Below are 21,707 nucleotides of genomic sequence, written 5' to 3' on the forward strand. Positions count from 1 at the left end.
TAGTCAAATCGAACCATTTTAAGCAGAAAAAAAATGTCTTTGGACACCAAATGTAGCTACGTATAGAATCACAATTATAGAAATGCTTACCACCATCTGAGGATTAAAAAAATGATTCAATTATGCCTCTTTGTAACGGTATTTTTGACTCAGAGGCTTACAGTTTCCCCTTCAGATATGCTGTGTAGCTGAGCTGGATTTGGGATGTATTGATATTGATAAGAGCTGCTCCACCTGTGGCGGTATGAATCGTTTGGAGTCGGACGGACGCATCTGAATTCAAGCCTCGGAAAGACACGGATGAGCAGCGGTACGTGCCTCGCCTGTTTATCAGACCAACCGGACATTCAGATTTACTTCAGACTCCAAAACTTTCCTGAAAGTTGAGACGAGACTACTGATATACAGAGACAAAGGATTCAACAAACGACGACGACTTTTTGTAGCTTATATAACGATAAGCATATCGGGGTCCTCACGCGAGGTTCAGTAGGTTGTCTAAAATTAATTAGCAATATATTTTGCATTTACCCTTTTAAAAAAACTCAATAATGAGTAAAACGTGTCTCTAATGACAAAAATTCTTAACATACGTCGCGTTGTCATTCATCAGCGGTTACAGGTGTGAGTCAGAGCGGTGCGAATGAATCGTATGAAGAGAATGATAATGTCATACAGGTTCAAAACTGAAAGTTCAACAAGCGGGACATCTAGTGGTCAGTTTGTAGCGTTGCATGAGAAACTTAAGCGCGAGCAACACAACTACAACTTAATAACCCTGTCATAAGCATCACCTCGAATTAAGGTAACTAAAAAGATCGATAAACAATCAATTTGTGTTTTAACGGTGCATTTCGCAATCATTTTGTCAAGAACTGGAATATTTGAGGAATAAGATTTTAGATTTGAGGAATAAGATTTTAGACTTTTTTACTCAGACTCTATTTAGATACAATAAACCCCGATACAGCAAACAATTATTTTATTGCGAGACATTATTTTCTTGATAAACGATTAGGGTGTAAACAAATGTTCTTTAACAAGAGGCTGAACAAAATAACCTGCTAGTTTGAAAGTCTCTAATGGAATTGATTTAACGAATTATTCAGAAGCTGTTTTAAAATATCAATCTCAAATACGTTTTTTATTGTAAAAGAAAAACTATGCAGCACATTTAACATTTAGCCATGAACTTTGATTGAATAATTTCAGTGATAAATAATGTAAATTGTGGGACACATGGGGTCGTAATACTGTTTAAGCATTTTATATTATCTTAACTAAATCTTATCTTAACTAAAATGGTTATATAAATCAAATATCATATTTTTTTGAGTCGGCTTTAAAAACTGTAATATATTTTTGAACAGTCATTTACAAAGGCTGGATTTAAAAAAAATTTTTTGCCTCTTAAAAATCATCAATGTGACTACGCTCAGAAATCATTTTGTTTTATTATGTTTCCTAACCACAGCATTGTTTTATCCATATCCGTTCTATCCATAATACTACTTTTTTTTTGAAAATGCATACTTGCACAGACCCATCTTCCTAAATTTTCAATCTATATTATACAAGTGAGAAAAAAAAACAATACACACCATAGTTTAGTTTATGCACACCACACATATATATATATATATATATATATATATATATATATATATATATATATATATATATATATATATATATATATATATACAGTTGAGGTCAGAATTATTAGCCCCCTTATTATTTTCCCCCTCAATTTCTGTTTAACGGAGAGATTTTTTTCAACACATTTCTATTCATACAAGTTTTAATAACTCATTTCTAATAACTGATTTATCTTTGCCCTGATGACAGTAAATAATATTTGACTAGATATTTATCAAGACACTTCTATACAGCTTAAAGTGACATTTAAAGGCTTAACTAGGGTAATTAGGCGGGTTAGGGTAATTAGGCAAGTTATTGTGTAACGTTGGTTTGTTCTGTAGACTATCAAGAAAAAATTACCTTTAAGGGGCTAATAATTTTGTCCCTAAAATAGTTTTTAAAAAATTCAAAACTGCTTTTATTCTAGCCAAAAATAAAACAAATACGACTTTCTCCAGAAGAAAAAATATTATCAGACATACTGTGAAAATTTCTTTGCTCTCTTAAACATAATTTGGGAAATAAAAAAAAGAGGGGGCTAATTATTCTGATTTCAACTATATATATATATATATATATATATATATATATATATATATATATATATATATATATATATATATATATATATATATATATATATATATATATAAAATTGTATTTATTTATTTTTTCATCACAAATAATGTGAAATGTTTTAAACTGCCGGAAATTCATTGCATTGACGTTGACATGAATAAGTGAATGATGATAATTGATGTTATTTTACAGTGAAATAATGTTTTTAAAGGTGAAGGTAAATATTTCTTGTGTGGTTAATTATAGTATACCGAAATGAAAATTAGATTGTTTTTAATTATTGAGTGGCTGTCTAACTAATGATGTAATCTGATTGATTGTGGGATAAAAGGGCAAAGTGAGAATTGTCACACACTGAGTAAGGCATTGTGCCGAAACATGTTTTGTTTCACTGACAAATCAAAAATAAAAACTATACGAAGACATTATTTAATGAGTGAGAATCATGACCTTATGAATAGATTGCTATTTAAAATATGAATTTAAACGATGGATTTGTGAGGGGTGTACTACTTTTTTTATTAACTATTTTAAGGTCAAAATTATTAGCCCCTTTAAGCTATTTTTTTTTAGATAGTCCACAGAACAAACCATTGTTATACAATGACTTGCCTAATTACCCTAACCTGCCTAGTTAACCTAATTAACCTAGTTAAGCCTTTAAATGCCACTTTTTAGCTGTATAGAAGTGTCTTGAAAAACATCTAGTCAAAATTATTTCAAGTCATCATGACAAAGATCAAATAAATCCGTTATTAGAAATGAGTTATTAAAACTATTGTTAAGAAATGTGTTGAAAAAATATTTTCATGAAATATATATATATATATATATATATATATATATATATATATATATATATATATATATATATATATATATATATATATAGTTAGTTAGTTATTTACTATGTGATCAAAAACATTTAAATGTGAAATTGACATTGTGCAACATAAGCAAAGACAAGAGACACATTTTACAAGATTGATTTATTAACTATAATACAGGTCACAGAAGGCCTTACTGTTTATACACCATTCCCATTGAGACTAATTACCAACTTCTTGGCATGTTTTTTGTCAATGTAACTTCATTTACTTCAGTATTTTTTTTTCATTGTACAATTTTTTTTTTTCTTTCTTTTGTATTTTTAATACTGAGAGTGGTAACCCCCTCTCTCTGACCTGGTCTTGAATCATGCAGTACATCATTGTTGGCCTTTACACCATTCACAAAAAAAAAAAAAAAAAAAAAAAAAAAAAACTTTAAAAATGTTGCCTCATTTTTTAATAATTAAAAAAAAAAACATAAAAAGAAAATCTCCTCTATCACCATTGACTACTGGGCAAAGTGTCAGACCCCCTAACGTACAAATAAACAACCATTCTGAATATAGTTTTGCTCCTTTCTCCTTTAACTTAATCTGTCACCATTGTTGAAAACCAAAAATGAAAATGAACATAGAACAAAATAAAGTGATGCAGCCAAATAGGATTGCTGAACCAATGTCACATTTTAATACACGTTTGTCATATCGCATTTCGTTGTCTCTCCCTGCCTTTTTTTATTTTTCTCAAAGCACAGTCTTTGGCTGCGAAGGACAGTCGGATCTGAAGGAATACACTGAAAATACAGAGAAATGCAGCATTCATACACAAAGTACCAGGGGCGTATAGGCCACACAGCTCCCGATTTCCCAAAATATACCATTACTTTTGCTCTCTGGGGGCAAAAGACATAGTGTTTGAGTAAAAACAGCCAATCAGAAGTCAGAGCAGATGCCGACCTACGTCTAAAAAGGTTCAGGTCGATTGCAGTTAGGATTAACAAGTATCACAGGGAGAGATATGCACAAAAATGAAGTGAAATCTGCTGTGGATACATTCATTGATCTTCATACACGTGATTGTTTCACAGTTTGACAAAATCTGCTTCTCTTGAAAATCACGGCTCACAACAAACAGACTGTTCGATTGAGTTCAAATCAACACAGGTCATAGAAAATGATCCATTACCAATCTGGAGTGAGTAAACTCACGCAATAGAAAGAATAAGTGCTGGGGAATATTGATACAAGCAACCATTTAACGTCTGATTTTTTTTTTTGTTTCTTTCTGCTGCAAAGTGAATTGTGTGTTTTCAAATGCGTCCAGCATTTTCTAGACAAAAACAAAACAAAAATGTAGTATTAGGATGAAAACGAGCTGAATATTGGCATGCAATACCTGCTTTATCCACTGGGTGGTAGTGTTGTCACATTAACTGTCCCGTTTTTGTTTCCCGTTTAAAAACTTGTAGGATTTTATAAACAATGTCACCCTTCGGAGATCAACTCTGAAGTACTGATTTAGTTAGTCTTGACAAAAAGCTACTAGCTGCAAGCTAATAATTAGCATACAATCAGCGCACCACATGCTGTTTTCACACAATAAACTGCCAAATCACACTAGACTGACTGATTCAAACAATCACCAGATTACTGGAATCCACTTCTCAGACATTTTGTGAACTGATGAATGTTGTCTAAACATGTTCAATCAGCGACAACATGCTCTGAGCAACGCCAACAGAGGAATCACACTGAAACTTCGAGAACTAAAGATTGTTGTCATTGGTCAGCGTCTGTTGGCGCGGTGTGAATTGGCCTTAAAGACATTATCTTTCCCCATAAGCCGTTACTTCCATCCCACCTTATATTTCACCAACAGTTTACGTATTCCATCTGAATTGGTACAATGTTTTCTCAAGTGCAACCTTCCTTTACCTTCCAGAACTCGCATTTCATGGTTAATGGTCATATCTCTCCTCTAAATAACCATACACTTTAACCCATCCCTTACAAGTCATAACTCAGCAGAAAAAAATGGCCCACAAGTCTAGCTAGAAAGGGGGGAGCAAAACTTCCTGAAACATGTCATAACAACAACAATACAACTCCCAAATGAACAGACACCGAAGATCCTCGTGGAGCAGGAAATCGAGGGGTTGTGTGGTTGTGAGGACATTCTGCAGTAAAAGAAGCGTTAGTCTTCCAGCATATTCTGGAGGATCGAGTGAGAGGAAAAAAACTTCAAATCCCAGAATGCTGTGCGAAAGCATTCCACACACATATATCCTTCCCAGCAAAACTTGATCCAGTTTGTCAAGTTCTAGTTTCGATTGATTTTTTTTTTTTGGTCTTTCTTTAAAAGGCCGTTACAAGCAAAACAGGATAAATAAGGGGTAGGAATGTGGTCGTGTTGCTGCTTCAAAAAAAAAGAAAAAAAAAGGGTTTTCAAATCATAATTTGATAATGAACAGTGGTCGAAAGCTACGACAACAATCTGGTGAATATATAGACCACCTTGTCTAGAGTGGTCACTCAAATACGAGTTGAGTTTTAGCCCCTTTTGTCCCCAAACTGACTCCGCTGGAGATGTTTGCAAGTCACATGGACCCATAGGAGATCTGGGATTGGGTGAACCACACTTCATGTGCAGCTGTCTGCGTGTTTGAGGAGCGTAAAGGGCCAAGAGCAGAGCGGCGCTGCAATTTACGGAGTAGCATGATGCAGAAAGAGGGCGATGAAGTGTGGTTGACGTAGCTCTTGACCTCTTTCTTTCTTGTTCCTCTACTGCTTTCGCTTGTGATAAGTCTGGCACGGCCGTGCAATCTCGGATATTTCTTCCATTCAATTAATCTCTTTCAGTGCTCCCAAAGTTGTCCTCCTAATCTCCAGGTTCACAGCATGTGTTGTTCTGTAGGGGTGTGATGGGGGTGCAGAGGCGGCAGCAGGCTCTGGATTGGGGATTGAGGGGTTGGTGGTGGAGAATGAGGTGGGGATTGTTGAGCGGGACTAAAGGGCGGGGCTACGGGTTGTATTGAGGCATAACTGGTAGAGTAGGCGGAGCCAGAAGACAAAGTGGCTGTGGGTGAGGCGGGCTGTCCCGGCAGTCCGCTAGGTGTGTCGGCGAAGGGTTGATTGTAGAAGAAGAAAGCACACTGGTGGATAAAGGTCTCGATGATTGTCTGATAGGTGCGCGTGGCCGTCAGAGCATCCATGGTGGTGAAATCCGGCCTCATTAACGTCGGCCAGAAACAGATGGACAGATTCTCGCTGGTCATCAGGTTCAGTCGGCTGTTTAGACTCACCCTGAGGAAAACGAAAAAGAGGAATAATGAGAACGGAAAGTGGTTATGGGAGTGAGTTAGATTGCGAGTTGCTCTCATTCTCACTTGTTCAGGTGAGTGATGACGTATTTGAAGACATCGTAGTTCTCTCGAGGGAACCTGCGGAGCACGTCCTTCATGGTGTGGAGACGATGCTCTCGATCATTGATTTCTGCAGGGGGCCGAGAGGGAACACAGAATGAGACACAAACACATTTATTTTCTTCATGCTTCAAAGGTGTTCACTTTTCCCACAACAAGTATGGTTAGAGGGTGACCGAATGCACACACAGGAGGTCAGTCAAAGTCAAAACTTAAACAGTTTAAAACACTCTTGATGGGAAATCTAAAAACTTGTGTCCTTTTAATTTCTGTAAAGTAACAAAAGCACAAATACAATTTTCTGTAGAGTAAAAACAAGTGTTTTACCCAATGCTTAGACTGATAAAACCTGGCTAATTGGTGAACGTCTTACATAATCACATACAAATTAGCTGCTAATTCAACCAAAATGTAAAACAGTTACTTTTCCCATGAAATAATACTGATATTTGTGGAAATATTGCATATTTTATGAACCAAAAACATGACATTTAGTTGTGCCCTAACATTGTGTCTTCTACCCTGCTACCATAAAACTTCCATTAAAGCATTTGGAAGCAGTACAATTTAGGGCGTATGCACACTCGGCACAGTTGCCTTGAACTGCACCGAAGAGCAAATGTCCCCCCTCCCCTATCCCCCAATGGCCTGAGCAAGATTACGTTATTGATGATGCGACTGTTTAGTTCAGTGGTCACCAAACTTGTTCCTGGAGGGCCGGAGTCCAGCAGATTTTAGCTCCAACCCTAATTAAACACACCTGATGAAGCTAATCAAGATCTTACTAGGTATACTTGAAACACCCAAGCAGATGTGTTGAGGAAGTTGGAGCTAAACCCTGAAGGGACACCGGCCCTCCAGGACCGAGATTGGTGACCCCTGGTTTAGTTTAACAGAAGAGAAGCGCTCTCGCTCAGCACAGTGGACATTGCTTTAGTTATATTGTTTTGTATTATTTTTTTGTCATTTGTGATGCAGTGATACACAGTCAAATATTTAGCAGAACAGATCCACAACATTTGACGCTCATAAATTATCATAGTCATCATGCTGCAGGTATTAGGAGGTTTGCTGAAGGTGCAGTTGATGTGTAGCTTTACTAAACTATGACAGTTCGTGTTCATTGAACAGTGAGAATCATTAATAAATCTATATGAAACAGTCCCTTAAAAGTGACATTGTGCCTTCAATATCAGGCTCAGGTGCGCTTTGCACTCACACTACAAGCTTACCGCACCAGTCCAACCAAACCGTGATTTGGCACACCTCTGCCAACCGGGCCAAGGCCGGCCAACTGAACCGTGCCTGGGCCTGATTCGGAGCACTCACACTAGTCAAACGAACTGGGAAATACACCCTTAGACACTTTCTATAGAAATTGTAGAGCTGACTGCATGTAATGTTTAGGCTTTAACCCCCTGATAGATCTTATAGATAGAAGATTGAACGTTGTATTGTAATTAGTGAGATAACACTAAAAACAAATAATAAAATTAATAAGCGTTTTTTAAACAAATGATTATTTTCACCATCAGATTATTTATAAGAGCTTTCAGAATATCTGAATTTTCTGCTCTTAACACAATGCTATAGCTGTTTTTGTGGCCAGTGCTTTTAATGCTAATTCTCTCTGCCCACTATTCCCATGTGCCTGTCAGAGTGTGTCTCAATCTCCACCTTGACTGCGTCAGATAAAAAGCACAGTGACAGACATGAAGCAGATCCCATGTAACGTTTGCGAGAAATACTACAGTAAGAACTTTCCCAATGATTATTTGATGTATTTGTTGTGGAGTTAACTCAAGCCTTTCTGCAACAATGGGCCACACACGATGTTATTATAAAGTTCACACAGTAACACACACAGTGTGCACATTTAGTTTTTAGTTTTTGCACGGCTAATATATGTTAATATCCACTACTGTGTGGAAAACTAACCTGATTTAACATCCACAAACCGGGAGTGCCTTCTTTTATGATGGTACTGACATGCTGAATTGCTGTGATTCATTACAAACATGCACTGTTTTAAAAATGTTTTAAACTTGTAAAACTTATTCTTGATCACATTTGATGATGATTGATGATCACAGAGAGCTGAACAGATCTTTTACGGCTCGTTTCCACTGAGTCGTACAGTACGGTATGGGTCACTTTTATCAGGCTTGCGTTTCCACTACTAAGGGTACCCTTTTGGTGGGCATGGTGTATGACAGAAAGTTTAAGTCGACGTCTTGCTCGCTCGAATAAATGTCTACAGTAAAGCCGTATGGGTCGTTCACATCTCATATAAGACTTCTCACAAAACAAAGGCTTTATACACATAAATACTTGTTTATAAATGTTTATTACTAACTTTTCTATAAACATGATTTGATTATAACTAGAGATCAAAGACAGTGCAAAATAATCTACTGTAACATCTGCAATTATATAAAATAAATATATAAATGCAACATATATGAACACATACAGACCCTTACAGTCTCCGATATGTCTCCAATTGATATACCAATTACAGAAAAATTACACACAGCAGACATTTGGTCCTTATTTACGTTCCTAAACACGCAATATAGCCCACAGTCGGTGCAAACCTCTCATCGGTGTCTGTAATCTTCACCAGCAGATGTAACCTCTGTTAAAGAGTAATTCTGTCATTCCCAGTTCATAATAGTCCAAAAGGTGATGATAAACATGGCGGTTTGTTCATGATTCAAGTTGCTGAAACATTTTACTCCTGTGTTTTGTCGGGCTTCTTCTTTTTTTTGCGCTTCACTCAAAAGCGTGTCCTTTTCTTTCTGAATGGATCAGATGACGGAGACACTTCAATAATCACGCACACGTTATTATCATCAGCTCAAGAAGTTCATTCTATCAAATATAGACGTGATCGCAAGCTCCCGGAAGAAAGCGAAAAGCGCTCGCACTTTTAGACGGGCTTGTTAAGCAACAACAGGACAAGGCAGATTTTTCTTCTTGGCTTTGTGGCTGTTCATTAAGACGACAACAAGGTTTGTAAGAGCTTGGGTCATCCATGGAACATTATTATATGCATATAGAATTTCCATGTAATGTCTCGGCTTTGTATTAGACCATGGCGGTTCCTTTGTTTTCATTCTGTCTAGCTCCACGAGCTCGTGATGTATCTCTGTAATCAATCAAGGCATCCTTTCGAAAGGGTGCCAAAAAAGTGATACGTTACGGTTCGGTTGGGTAAGCTTTTTGACAGTGGACACGGCCATAACATCGTACCAAACCGTACCGTACCACTCAGTGGAAGCGGGCCGTTAATCTCAGTTGCTTTGCACACGTCCTGTCTTGTTGATATGATTATACGCATTACTACAGAGATAGAAATGTTGAACAAGTGACTTGTGTTTTCATCACCCCAATATGACTGTGAACACATTATACCTACACACAGTTCTGTGCAAACAGCTTGAAAAAGATGCCCTTTAAATCATTTGGAAGCAGTATAATTTAGACTCTTTTTACTGAAATTGTAGAGCTAACTGCATGTGAAGTTTAGGTTTAACCCCCTATACTGTAAATGTTTCGTTGTAATTAGTGAGATCATAATAATAAAAATAAATAATATTAATATTATTAATATTAATATTATTAATAATTAGTAGTGCTTAAAACTAAATAAATAAATAAAAAAAATAGTAATACTTTACTACATTAAAATGTCTTACCCATGTTTTATCAACTAATAAAAACAAGCACATTTAAAAATAAAAATAAATAAAATCTAATCTAAATCAAATTAAAACAGTTAAATTAAACAAAATGAGCCTGAAAATAAAAGAAGAAATTAAAAAACCTATTAGTACATACGTTGTACTTCTAGTCCTCCATAACTTAACATCAGACTGAGGACGGGGAAAGTAGAAAAGTGCTGAATGCTCTTGCTAATCGACATTTTGTTTAAATGTGTGTGCAGAAATTGAATTACTCCAGCTCCTCCAGATGAAACCAGCATGGGGCTTTTTTTTCTAAAACACTCTCTACATTTGGCTTTGGGACCTCAGACTGCTTGGAGGAAGTAATTCAGGAATAATGAGTCCTAATATGCACAAAGCAAGCAGCATGCTCCACCTAAATCAATAAACAACAACTCTGGGGAGGAGTAACAGTGAAAAGATGCATCTGCGTGTTGGTGTGCGAGTGTACTAGACTTCCCATCAGTCTCATCTGGGGTGAGTGAGGTATTGTTCAATGAAGCACAGTGTCTCATACACACAAATATAGATGTGCAGAAATGATTGTGTACAGTGTGCAGCCACACACACACACGCCCTGGGTGCATTGAGCTTGATGGTTGCGGTGAGTCAGAACGGCTTACATCAGCCATGAACGCTGTGAGCCCTGTGTCGGAACATGTGACCACTACGGCAGATGTGTTCCTCCCTAGCCGCGCACACACACATGCACTGATGTCAGCATTACACACACTCCCACACTCACATCAGCATTATGCATTGTGACCCCAGATGCAGAATTACTGCAGAAGCTACAAGAATCTGCAAAACCCCCATTTTATGAAGCCATTGCAACAAGGTTTCTACAGTGATTTGGAGTGCATTTAGTCAATTCTAGAGTGTTCTGGGTCATTGCTTATTGGCCAACCCTTAATGGTATTCTTTATGACAGCGAGTCCCGACAGGGGGGTCCCAGCCCACAAGGGGGCCTCAGTGAGCTCTGTATATATATATTTATATATATATATATATATTAAGGGTGTCAGGATCCTCCAAATTCTCGATTCAATTACATTTTTGATTCTGAAGACACGATTCGATTTTCGATTATGAATAATTAATTAATGACCAATGAATTATTTGTAGCCTACCGTTTAAACTACAGACCTGCATGGTCTTTGTTTTACCCATAAACAAATCATACAGTAAATGAATAAAGGCAAGATACACACATAATTAGCACCTGTCAATCACTTTTTCTGCGGGACTCGTGAATAGGCAGTGATCTGTGTCGTTATAATGGCGTCGGTGAAAAAAGAGGCACAACCAACAGGAACCAGCCAACAGTATCTAAGGTGTTCGCTAAAATGACAAAGTACAAGTGAGTGAAAGATTGAAGCAGTCCTCTGACTGCCTGGACCTGCTGTCTGGAGCGCAAGGCTGTATGTGCGTCTGTGTGGTCACATGATGTGCATTTTCAGAGGTAGAGAGGAAGGAGGGCTGCTCAGAAACGCTACACGCCACTGTGGATGTCAAATCGTTGTCGTTCTAAAATGCCATTTAAAAACAAAGACAGTGTAAACAGGGCCTGAGTGTGTACTTTTTGTGAGCGGATTTGCAACGGGGGCGGGCGGAGGATCGGGAAGCCGGTGTTGTCTATCGGACGAACCGTACGTAATACGTACATAGCAGAGCTTGCAAAACTGTGTTTTTTTTGTCGACAACACGAACGTTGTCTCACTCACTGGAAATCCAAAATGCTTACACACCGGCGACTTCATTGAAAGAGGAGAGGGTTTAAGTTCTGTCGACGGGTCTCCTGCTTCTGCAGTTTAACAAGCACTTCAACAAGCCTGTTTTTTTTCCCGCTTGGCAAGCCAAGCTGACTTGACATGGGGGCGTGGCAGCATCGACGATTCTATTTTTTGATTCGATAATCGAAATTGAGCATAAATTTCGATCGATTTCGATTAAAAATCGAAATCGTGACACCCCTAATATATACATATATATATATATATATATATATATATATTTTTTTTTTTAAATCAACAATTAGGAAAATGATAATGTTGCCTTAGGTCCTTTTATCCTCTGACTGGCCAAAAAAATTGACAAATTTATAATTCATCCTCTACAACAAAAAAAAAAAGTCAGGGTCTCACAGTAATGACGCAAGCATACTAGACCAAGGTAAGGAAGCTCCAAACATTTCGGTTAGCAGCGCTCGCAAAACTGGAAACACGAAATGCGGCAAATACCAACATAGTTATCTGAGCTATCGTTTCATTCCATTTTCTAAAATCAAAGTGGCTCTGACCCAACCAGTACTTTATATGCACCACAGTTCTTGCTAACGAATGCGTGAGGCCGTCAAAATTAATAAGACATTTGTAGACAACTCATCCCCAATACTGCAAGATGTACCCAATACAAGTGGCCTATTGATGTATTGCCTTTATATTTTACATTAGGCTATTATTCGTGCATAAACATATCTAGATAAAGTAATAAACATATCGTTTGTTTGAAAACAACATTGTGTCATACCTACTGCAAACTTATATTAATGATAATATCATTAAATGTGGAGAGGGACCCTGCTATATTTTTTGAGGGAAAAGGGGGTCTCAGGCAAAAAAAGGTTGGGAACCATTGCTCTATGACTCTATACTGCTCTATACTGGTAAAAATGGTTTATTGAGGAATCGATCATGTTTGTATTTACAAATTTAAGCAAACTTTAACCTCAAGATATACAGTTGAAGTCAGAATTAATAGACCCCTGTTTATTTTTCCCCCAATTTCTGCTTAACAGAGGGAAGATTGTTTTCAGCACATTTCTAAACATAATAGTTTTAATAACTCATCTCTAATAACTGATTTGTTTTATCTTTGCCATGATGACAGTAAATAATATTTGACTAAATATTTTTCAAGACACTTTTATACAGCTTAAAGCGACATTTAAAGGCTTAACTAGGTTAATTAGATTAACTAGGCAGGTTAGGGTAATTAGGCAAGTTATTGTATGACAATGGTTTGTTCTGTAGACTATCGGGAAAAATATAGCATAAAGGGCCAATAATTTTTACCTTAAAATGGCTTTTAAAAATTAAAACTGCTTTTATCTTATCTAGGGCTGTGCGATTTAGCAAAAAAAAAAAAAAAAAAAAAATCTAGGTTTTTTTATAAAGTTTGACCGATTCACGTTTTCGATTTAAAAAAAAAAAAATTTATTGTGTTACTAGTCTTCTCAAAACATGACAACAACATGACTGAAGTAACATTTTCTTTAAAAGTAACTTGAAAAACCATCTGGTTAAGGAACATTGTATTTTTAATGGCCATGTCATACAAAAATCTGTCAAGGTGTAAAAAAATGTAAAACAAATTCACGAGTTAAATAGCATAGCTGAAGATTTGAATAAGAAATATTTGTGTAAATATTGCAGTTGCAGGAATACAGAGGTAGTTTTTGCAAGTTTTGCTGAGCCTAGGAAAGATTGGCTGTCAGCTCGGCTTTGACTTTGTCTTCTGATTGAATGACAGGTTGTAATGCTGCTGCCTTTTTCTTAAAAAGATACAGTGGAAGTAAAGGACTGAACATGAAAACTGTTAAGCCTTATTTAATCCAAATGTGTGAAGTTGTGAACGTATAGCAGGAGCAAAAACAAGTACCAGATGTGTGTCTAATATAAAATAATATAAAATCTATTTTTCTTTTTTCCCCTTTTAAATACAGATCATTTTTAATAATTCTGACTTCAACTGTAGATTGGTTTGTAGATTGGCATACACACACAAATCGCAAAATGCGGACGTTTTTTTCTTTCCACTTGGCATTAAATTCTATAACACTCTCACCGGTCCTTACTCCTTATTTGCGTCTACTACCCCAGTTTGTCACGGGGACATGAATGAAATGTTTTTGAGTTAAAGTAAAACTGCCGAACTGCACTAAAAGTCACCCACAATTACAGGAAACTCTTACATGAAAGCACTTCACGTAAACACCTTCATTATATTTTTGTCTATAATGGCAAATAATTAGATTACAGATGTCTATGTAAACATAGTCAGTATGTCTTCGAAGTAAGATCCAGAAGGGCGTGCTGCTGATTTGGACACTTTTTTTTTGTCTGATGACTCACCGGTCAGGTATACATTCGCGCTAAAATATCAAGGTGAAAGTCATCATATCTTGCGTAGAATAGACCCAGCTCCCAACCTAACTTAAAAAATAGATTAAAGGCGATAATTTTTTTATTGCCCGATAAGAGTCTTGCGTTATTGCCACGTTGTGTTGTCAACCGTAATTCAAACAAGTAGTAGAAGAATTGTTCAGAAACTTAGGTCATAAGAGTGGAGTTTATAAATGTGCCGCAACAAAGGTTTTGTTTCCATTTCTCTGCGATGAGAGTGCAGCTCGCACATGTGGATTACAGTGGTCCGCTAACAAGCGACAAAATTATGTTTGTAAGGAACATTTTTTACCTGAGAGTTTTTCGAATCAGGAAATGGTGAAATGCGGATTTGTCGCTTGTTGTCTTTTAAAAAAAGACTTGGTTACAGTTGGTGTTGACTGTCCTGTTTCTATGAGTTTAGTAAGTGTCTGATTAATGTTCTTTGTTTATGTTTATTCAGATGGCAAAGTTAGTTAGTATCAACAGCAGTACTCTTTCAGTTTTTAGGGACATACTTTAGTCAAAATTACTTAGTCACTAAGTTTACAGTAAAATCACTACAATATTATAGACTGAAAATTCTCTACCTCTGATATCCACTGTAAATGCTGCTCTCTGAATCATTGTCTGTCTCCCCTGTGTCTGTGTTTGTTGTGCTGGTATGAAAATCAGCTTTGGTGCACATAATGAAACTCCCCTTTTCATCTTTCACCACTCGACACAAAGCTGGACTCAAATGTTAGTGGGAAATTTACGTTTTTAAAATTTTTGTACCGATTGGCTCAGAAATTGCAGTACTGCCCTTTCATGGCCCTTTAAGCTTAAAAACTTTTATTAAAAATCAATGGTGTTTAAAAACATGCTCAACAATGTGCAATATTGTATGCCAGCTAGTAAAATATGTGGCTGTTTCCTTGCCACTATGCCCACCATAACAGGGCGAGTAGGATTGAAGGGTTTACACTGGTGCCATAACCAAGGTTGGAGTGAGGTTAGGAGGGGAGTGTAACAGATATCAGCTAGTAAAAGATGTGTGGGTCAACCATACTCCCCTGGCTCCAAATAGTTGTACCAGAGGACTGCAGTTGTGGCTGCAATCTTTAGCATCTTTAGCGCCCCCAATGCTCCCCATGCTGGAAACACCAGTTTGAATCCCACTCAAAGTAGGGCAAAAAGAACAAGCGGGATTACACCGGGGCTACAATTCAGGTCAGGAGTTAGGCACCTTTAACTCTAGTTTGTTTTCACTGTAAAACTGTGTCTTGCCTTGTCAAGACTCGCATTTTTTTCCTTCCACACTATACAGCTTAAAACCCATGAAGACCATTCATGCAAACTGGGAATGCACATATTTTGCCAAAATTTATACTTGCAGTCTACCACTTGCATGCTGGTCATACGAGAGGGGCTTGGCAAATCAAGAAACGTTACGGAATAGTTTAGACGACAAGTCAGAGAATGATTGTGGACAAACTAAAAACGGTTCTATAGCATTTTCAAAATGCTCCATGGGAGTGGCACAGTCCCTCAGTGGTTAGCACTGTTGCTTCACAGCAAGAAGGTCGCTGGTTCGAGTCCTGATTGGGCCAGTTGGCATTTCGGTGTTGAGTTTGCATGTTCTCCCCGTGTTTGCGTGGGTTTCCTTTGGGTGCTCCGTTTTCCCCCACAATCCAAAGGTATACAGTGGGTCAATTGAATACACTGAATTGGTTGTAGTGTATGAGTGTGTGTGAAAAAGCCTGTGTGGGTGTTTCCCAGTACTGGGTTGCGGCTGGAAGGGCATCCGCTGCGTAAAACATATGCTGGAATATTTGGCGGTTTATTCCACTGTGGCGATCTCCAAAATAGAGACTAAGCCAAAGCAAAATGAATAAATGAAATCGCTACACGAATCGAAGATCCCATAGTATTATGGATGCCATCTGTAACTGTAACATAACACAGGTAGATTTTGAATGAGTTAGTGTAAAAGAGGCCATCTAGTAAGAGCTGCGCAGGAAAATTAACTTCCCTAGCCTCAAGACTAAGACTAGAAGCTGCAGTGTTTAACACGCCTGTAAACACAAATACTTTGTCAGAAATCTAAATTCCATTCAAATCAGGGCAAGAACAACTAGAGGGGTTACACTGGTGTCGTGACCTCACTTAGGAGAGTTGCTTGGAAGGGCGAGCATAACAGAGACCAAGTAAATCTCACTTCTCTAACCTCAAGTTGTGCACTAACAACTGATGCTAGAAGTTACAATCTTTAACAACTTTGTAAAAGTGTGCCTGTCCCCCATGCTGGAAAGCCTGTAGGAATCCAGTTCACAGCAGGACAAGTAGAACCGGAGGGATTACACTTATGACATGACCCAAGTTGGAAGTGAAGCCAAATTCTGTAGTTAGACATTTGTTGGCAAACCTCACTTCGCTAGTATTATTGCATAAAAGCACATTTGGGAGCGGTAAGCTTTTCTACTGACAATGCAAAAATTGGGTAAACTGACTACTACAAACTTTTGTAAATTAATGTATGATTCATACTCTCCCTCCCATATTTTTTCCCTCTAAAAAGGAAAGTCCTTCCAATACATAAGCAATAACATCAGCCACAAAAATAACGTTCCACACATTTTCATTGCGTGCCTTTAGTTAGTCTTGTTTTTAATGTAAAGCGGGATTTGAGCAAGTTTGAGTCTGAATATCCTACTAACAAACTCCCTCACAGTTCATGACACTACTTCTACTACTCCCATTGAGGGTAACACCTAAACCTGCATCTCTAAAAAAACTGCTCAAAGACAGGAGAGAAACAGCACAGACACTGGATAAAGCCTGAAGCCTTAACCCATGCTATCAAATTCAATTTCCGTTCAATGTCAAAGCTGTATACATATGCGAAATGGTCGTGTCGAAACAAGATTAGGTATCTAAACTAAACCATGACCTGAAGTATTAGCAGCAGATCTCCAAAACATTAGGACGTCATGGTGCATTTAAAGTCTACCTAGACATTGATTTCGAGACTGAATATGCAAATTTCATCTAGCCAATCAGACTAAATTACCACTGCCACTGTCAATCAGTAAATGCATTAATCTAAATATCCCGTCGAGACGTCTAATAAGCAGCAGATCAACAAACCAAAGGCATGTTCGGTCTTAAAGCAGTGCAGGTGCGTCCTGTGCTTGCAGAGACTAAAACAGAACAAGCCTGCTGAGCTGTTGCCATGCAGTCCAGTGACAGACGGACCAGAGCAAAGCCCCACCCACCACCTGCGGAGAGTGACACGGGAGTCAGGTGACCTGCCGTCTGTCCTTTCTCTCCGTTCTCTCTCCTTTTTACTCTCAACATGCTTCTGTTATGTCTTTGCAGTAAACAGTCTTTGGTCATGAGTGTTGGTTAGTTTGTACTCCAAAAAAAAAACGAACGAAAAGGGTCTGTATTGAACTAAATTATATATGAATTTCTAGGAAATACCAAGATTTTAACACTTGAACATTGAGTGACATGATCTCAGATTATTTACTGATCCAATCAGTGTACCTCTGTTATTCTTTCCCAGAGCAAGTTTGGTTGTTTTCAAGTTGGTTTTCTGCTGAATCAGGCCTGCAGTTTGTGAAACTATTTAAAGCATGAAAGCACTTGAGAGGGCTTGTTTATTGAGAAACAGTCTGGAGTGAAGGACTAGCGGCAATCTTAGGCTTAAGTCTCATCACTTGTGTGTTGTTGGCTTGGAGCAATGCCCAGAGTAGACAATGCTGAACTTCACATTGAAAAAGTGTGTGTGTGTGTGTATTAAAGAATGAGAGAGTAGTCTGTAATGCCGCAACAGGAAAACGCGCTGCAGAAACTCCATCCATTTCAGCCAGCATGTTACTTAAAGTAGATCCTATTCTTCTCAGCGGCTTAGCCCTTGTTTTTCTTTTTCTTCCTCTAACAAGAGCCCTCTACACGCAGGAGGTTCACCAGAGATGACAAACCTCAGAGGACTACGACCAAACATGCTGCTTTTTCCACAGTAAACATCTGGATAGTGTTGTCAAAAGTGCTCGCACTTCTGTATGAAGTCGATACTTAAATTTATAAAGTGTAACAGTTACATGCTTTTTTTTTCCAATACTGGGTCCGGCTGATAGACGGCTGTTTTGAAGCGATTTGGTGTGTATTTGTGCGAGCGCACTATGAAAAACATCAAAAGTTTCTATTTATGATGCTTTTCGCAGCACTGTAGCTAATCAAAGGTATGTTTGTGAAGCGTGTGAATGTAATCAGAGGTTAGGTAGTCAGAATACGCTTAGTGTGCATTAGTAACACCGTTTCAGCAGTGCTGAATCTGGAATCTTTTGCCTATTCATATCTCTTATGGGATTCTTTTTATTATATATCTGTAAGGCAAGACGTGCAGGCCAACAGAGTAAAAATTCCAGGTCAGTACCTGGATGGGAGATCACATGGGACAGCTGGGTTGCTGCCGGAAGTGATGTGATTTTAGCGAGACCAGCAGGGGGTGCTCAACTTGCGATCTATATTAATCCATAGCCATAGTATATTGATGGGGACTCCATACTGCTTAGTGAGCGCCATCTTTAAGATAAGACGTTAAACCTAGGTCCGAGATCAATAAAAATTCCAGAACGTCCTTGAAAAAAGTGTAGGGGTTTAATTTGTCCACTGGCCTCTGTCCATCCGGGCCTACTAACCATCTCCACCAAGCAGCTAGTGTGGGAAGTGCAGTCTGGCGCAATATGGCTGCCTTCGTGTCATCCAGGTGGATGCTGCACCCTGGTGGTGAATGAGGAGATCCCCCTCCCCCCAAAAAAAATGTTTAAAGGGATTTGAGTGTCGATTTGAGTGTCGACTGTCATCGCATGCCAAACAACTTGAAAAAATAAGAAACAATATAACTAATGTAATCTCCATTGTACTGAGCGAGAGCACTTGCCTTGCTGTTAAACTTAACAGTTGCGTCATCGATGGCGCTCGCGTGCTCAGGCTGGTAAGGTAAAATGCTATGTAAGCGCAGGCCGTCGGGGGAGAGGGGAGGTGGGACAATCACACCCTGGCACGGTTCAAGGCAACATAAGTCAAAGTAAGGTTCCAAGGTTTAAATAGCAAAAGCTTATGAATTTAGTTTTAACAGGAATAGCAACCTACAGTGTGGGCTTTTGGTCCCACATGCTCCACACATTGACATGCAGCACACATCACTTTCATTTCTAATTCCTGCCCTAACTTTATCACTCACTGATGGGACATTTACTCGCGGAGAGCGATGTTTTAGAGCATGGACATACACTCTAATAAGCACAGATCCAGTTCACTGAGTATTTAAAGAAATGGAAAACTTTAATTTTTAAATTTAAATTCAAAACTGAAAAATGCAATTTTCCTAAGCGTATTGAACCATGGCGGTCTTACAGAACACTTCAATATTAAATTGAGTATTTTGACATCCCTACTGTCTACTTGTATTTCAGAAGTAATATTGTATAAATAATCTGTGAAAGGTAATATGAAATAAGAGGCTTCTACAAATAAGAGGCTTCTAAGTCCAAACACAAGTTGTCACACAGAAGAAACTGTAATGCTTCTTCCCTCAACTCTTGGGATCAGATTACAGCATGTTAAGTCCAGAGAGCCTACATAGGTGTGTGTTTGTGTTCACTCACTGAAGGCCTCCACCAGCTCCACCTGCATGCTGTAGGGCACCAAAGGATCAGGCAGCTCTGAGAAGAAGCTCTTCAATGCTCCAGCCACTGTGTTCACGGACATGTCCTTCTCCACCAGGTCAATGTTAGGGTCTATATGTAGACAATGAGAAGAAGGAGACAGACTTTGGTTAGATTTTCAAATGGGAAAAGCTGTGAATCATTGGCAATTCTCAAGCTAACTGTTATTTAAAGTAGTCAATTTACAGCTGAGCTAAAAGATTCATTTTCAGGGTGTGACTAGTTGATGTCTATTATCCTACATATGGCTGTAACTTTAACTTTAGGCATTTTATGAGCCAATGGTTGAATTTTATTAAAGCTTACAGATTTTAAAAACATTTTGTGGTTATTTGATCGTGTTCAAATGGTCCTGGGAATTTCATCACACATACAGTAAAAGACATGACAATGTATTTCATCACCTTGGAATTATAAGGTTCTTTCTGTGTTCTGGATGATTTTGAGATATTGAGCTTCAAAGTTTTTGCATTTCATAGCAGACAGTATGTGTGTAACATTTGTTTTTAAATAAAAGTCTTAAAATGTACACAACTTATAAAAAACATCCCATATTGTAAATAAGTTGTCATTTAATAAGAATGTCAATAACTAAATTTTGACAAAAATGTCAGATAGAACCCTATAATTCTAAGCTGACAATTTGATACTTTTTATAAACCTGGTATTGATGTTTTTTTTACTTTGTCCCAGGCTAGTAAACTAAAATTATTTAATCAAACCTTTAAAACAGCAGTACATTATTACAGATAAAAATAACTATTTCTAAATAAATAATGAACATATAAACACATTCATATTCATTTCTCTGGTGCAGCGCAAGATTTTTTAGCCATATTATTCCAGTCTTTATTATTATTATTATAACCTTTATTTTACCAGGATAGACACATTGAAATTAAAAATCTCTTTTACAAGAGCGTCCTGGCCAAGATTAGGCAGTACACAAGTCACATGAGTCCAACAGACAACAAACAAAAAACTATTTAAAGTTAACATGAATCACACTGACAACTATTCAAAACATCTACAAACCTGTGTTTCAACTTCTAAAACTTTTATAGTCTTTTTAAAAGCATGCAGTGAAATCAAGTCTTTGAACTGCAACTGTGTTTGCAGATTATTCCAAGCAAAAGGTGCTGCGTACTTAAAAGCCTTTTTTCCCATCTCAGTCCGCCCTTTAGGGAAGGAGAGTAAATAAATATCCTGTGAGCAAAGACCATAGTTAAGAACAGGCTTTTTACAAATACAATTCTGGAGATATGATGGGAGTAAACCCAGTATAGATTTGTAAATAAGAATATGAAAATGCTTGATATGAAAATGCTTGAGCCTACAAATGGACAAAGTGCCAAAGTGCCAAATTGTCACACGATCTTTCAGTAATCATGCTAATTTGCTGCTCAATTTTTTGTTATTATAAACGCTTAGAAATATTGGCTTGTGGGTTTCTTAATAAATACAAAGAAAACAGAATTTAACCGAACATCACTTATTGTGATTAAAATTATAAATGTCTTTAATGTCATTCATTCAATCAATCAATGTGTCATCGTTACAAACCTGAATGGTGGTATCTTTAAGAGAATATATTTAAATATAGTTAAGCATTACACAACATTAGTAAC

The 21,707-nt window shown here is 37.6% G+C and overlaps 1 protein-coding gene across 1 annotated transcript in view; it reads right to left on the minus strand.

The window, feature by feature from the left end:
* Nucleotides 1-3,190: 3,190 nt before the first annotated feature.
* Nucleotides 3,191-21,707, minus strand: part of arhgap35a (Rho GTPase activating protein 35a) — a 159,027-nt gene continuing 140,510 nt past the window's right edge. The window contains exons 5-7 of the mRNA XM_001343600.7: nt 20,020-20,151; nt 6,436-6,541; nt 3,191-6,352 (exon numbers count right to left, since the gene is read on the minus strand). Coding sequence (XP_001343636.1) covers nt 5,941-6,352; nt 6,436-6,541; nt 20,020-20,151 — 650 coding nt within the window. The 3' untranslated portion in view covers nt 3,191-5,940. The remainder of the gene's footprint in view (nt 6,353-6,435; nt 6,542-20,019; nt 20,152-21,707) is intronic.

This window comes from Danio rerio, chromosome 15 (genome assembly GCF_049306965.1).
Source record: "Danio rerio strain Tuebingen ecotype United States chromosome 15, GRCz12tu, whole genome shotgun sequence".
NCBI classification, from domain to species: domain Eukaryota; kingdom Metazoa; phylum Chordata; class Actinopteri; order Cypriniformes; family Danionidae; genus Danio; species Danio rerio.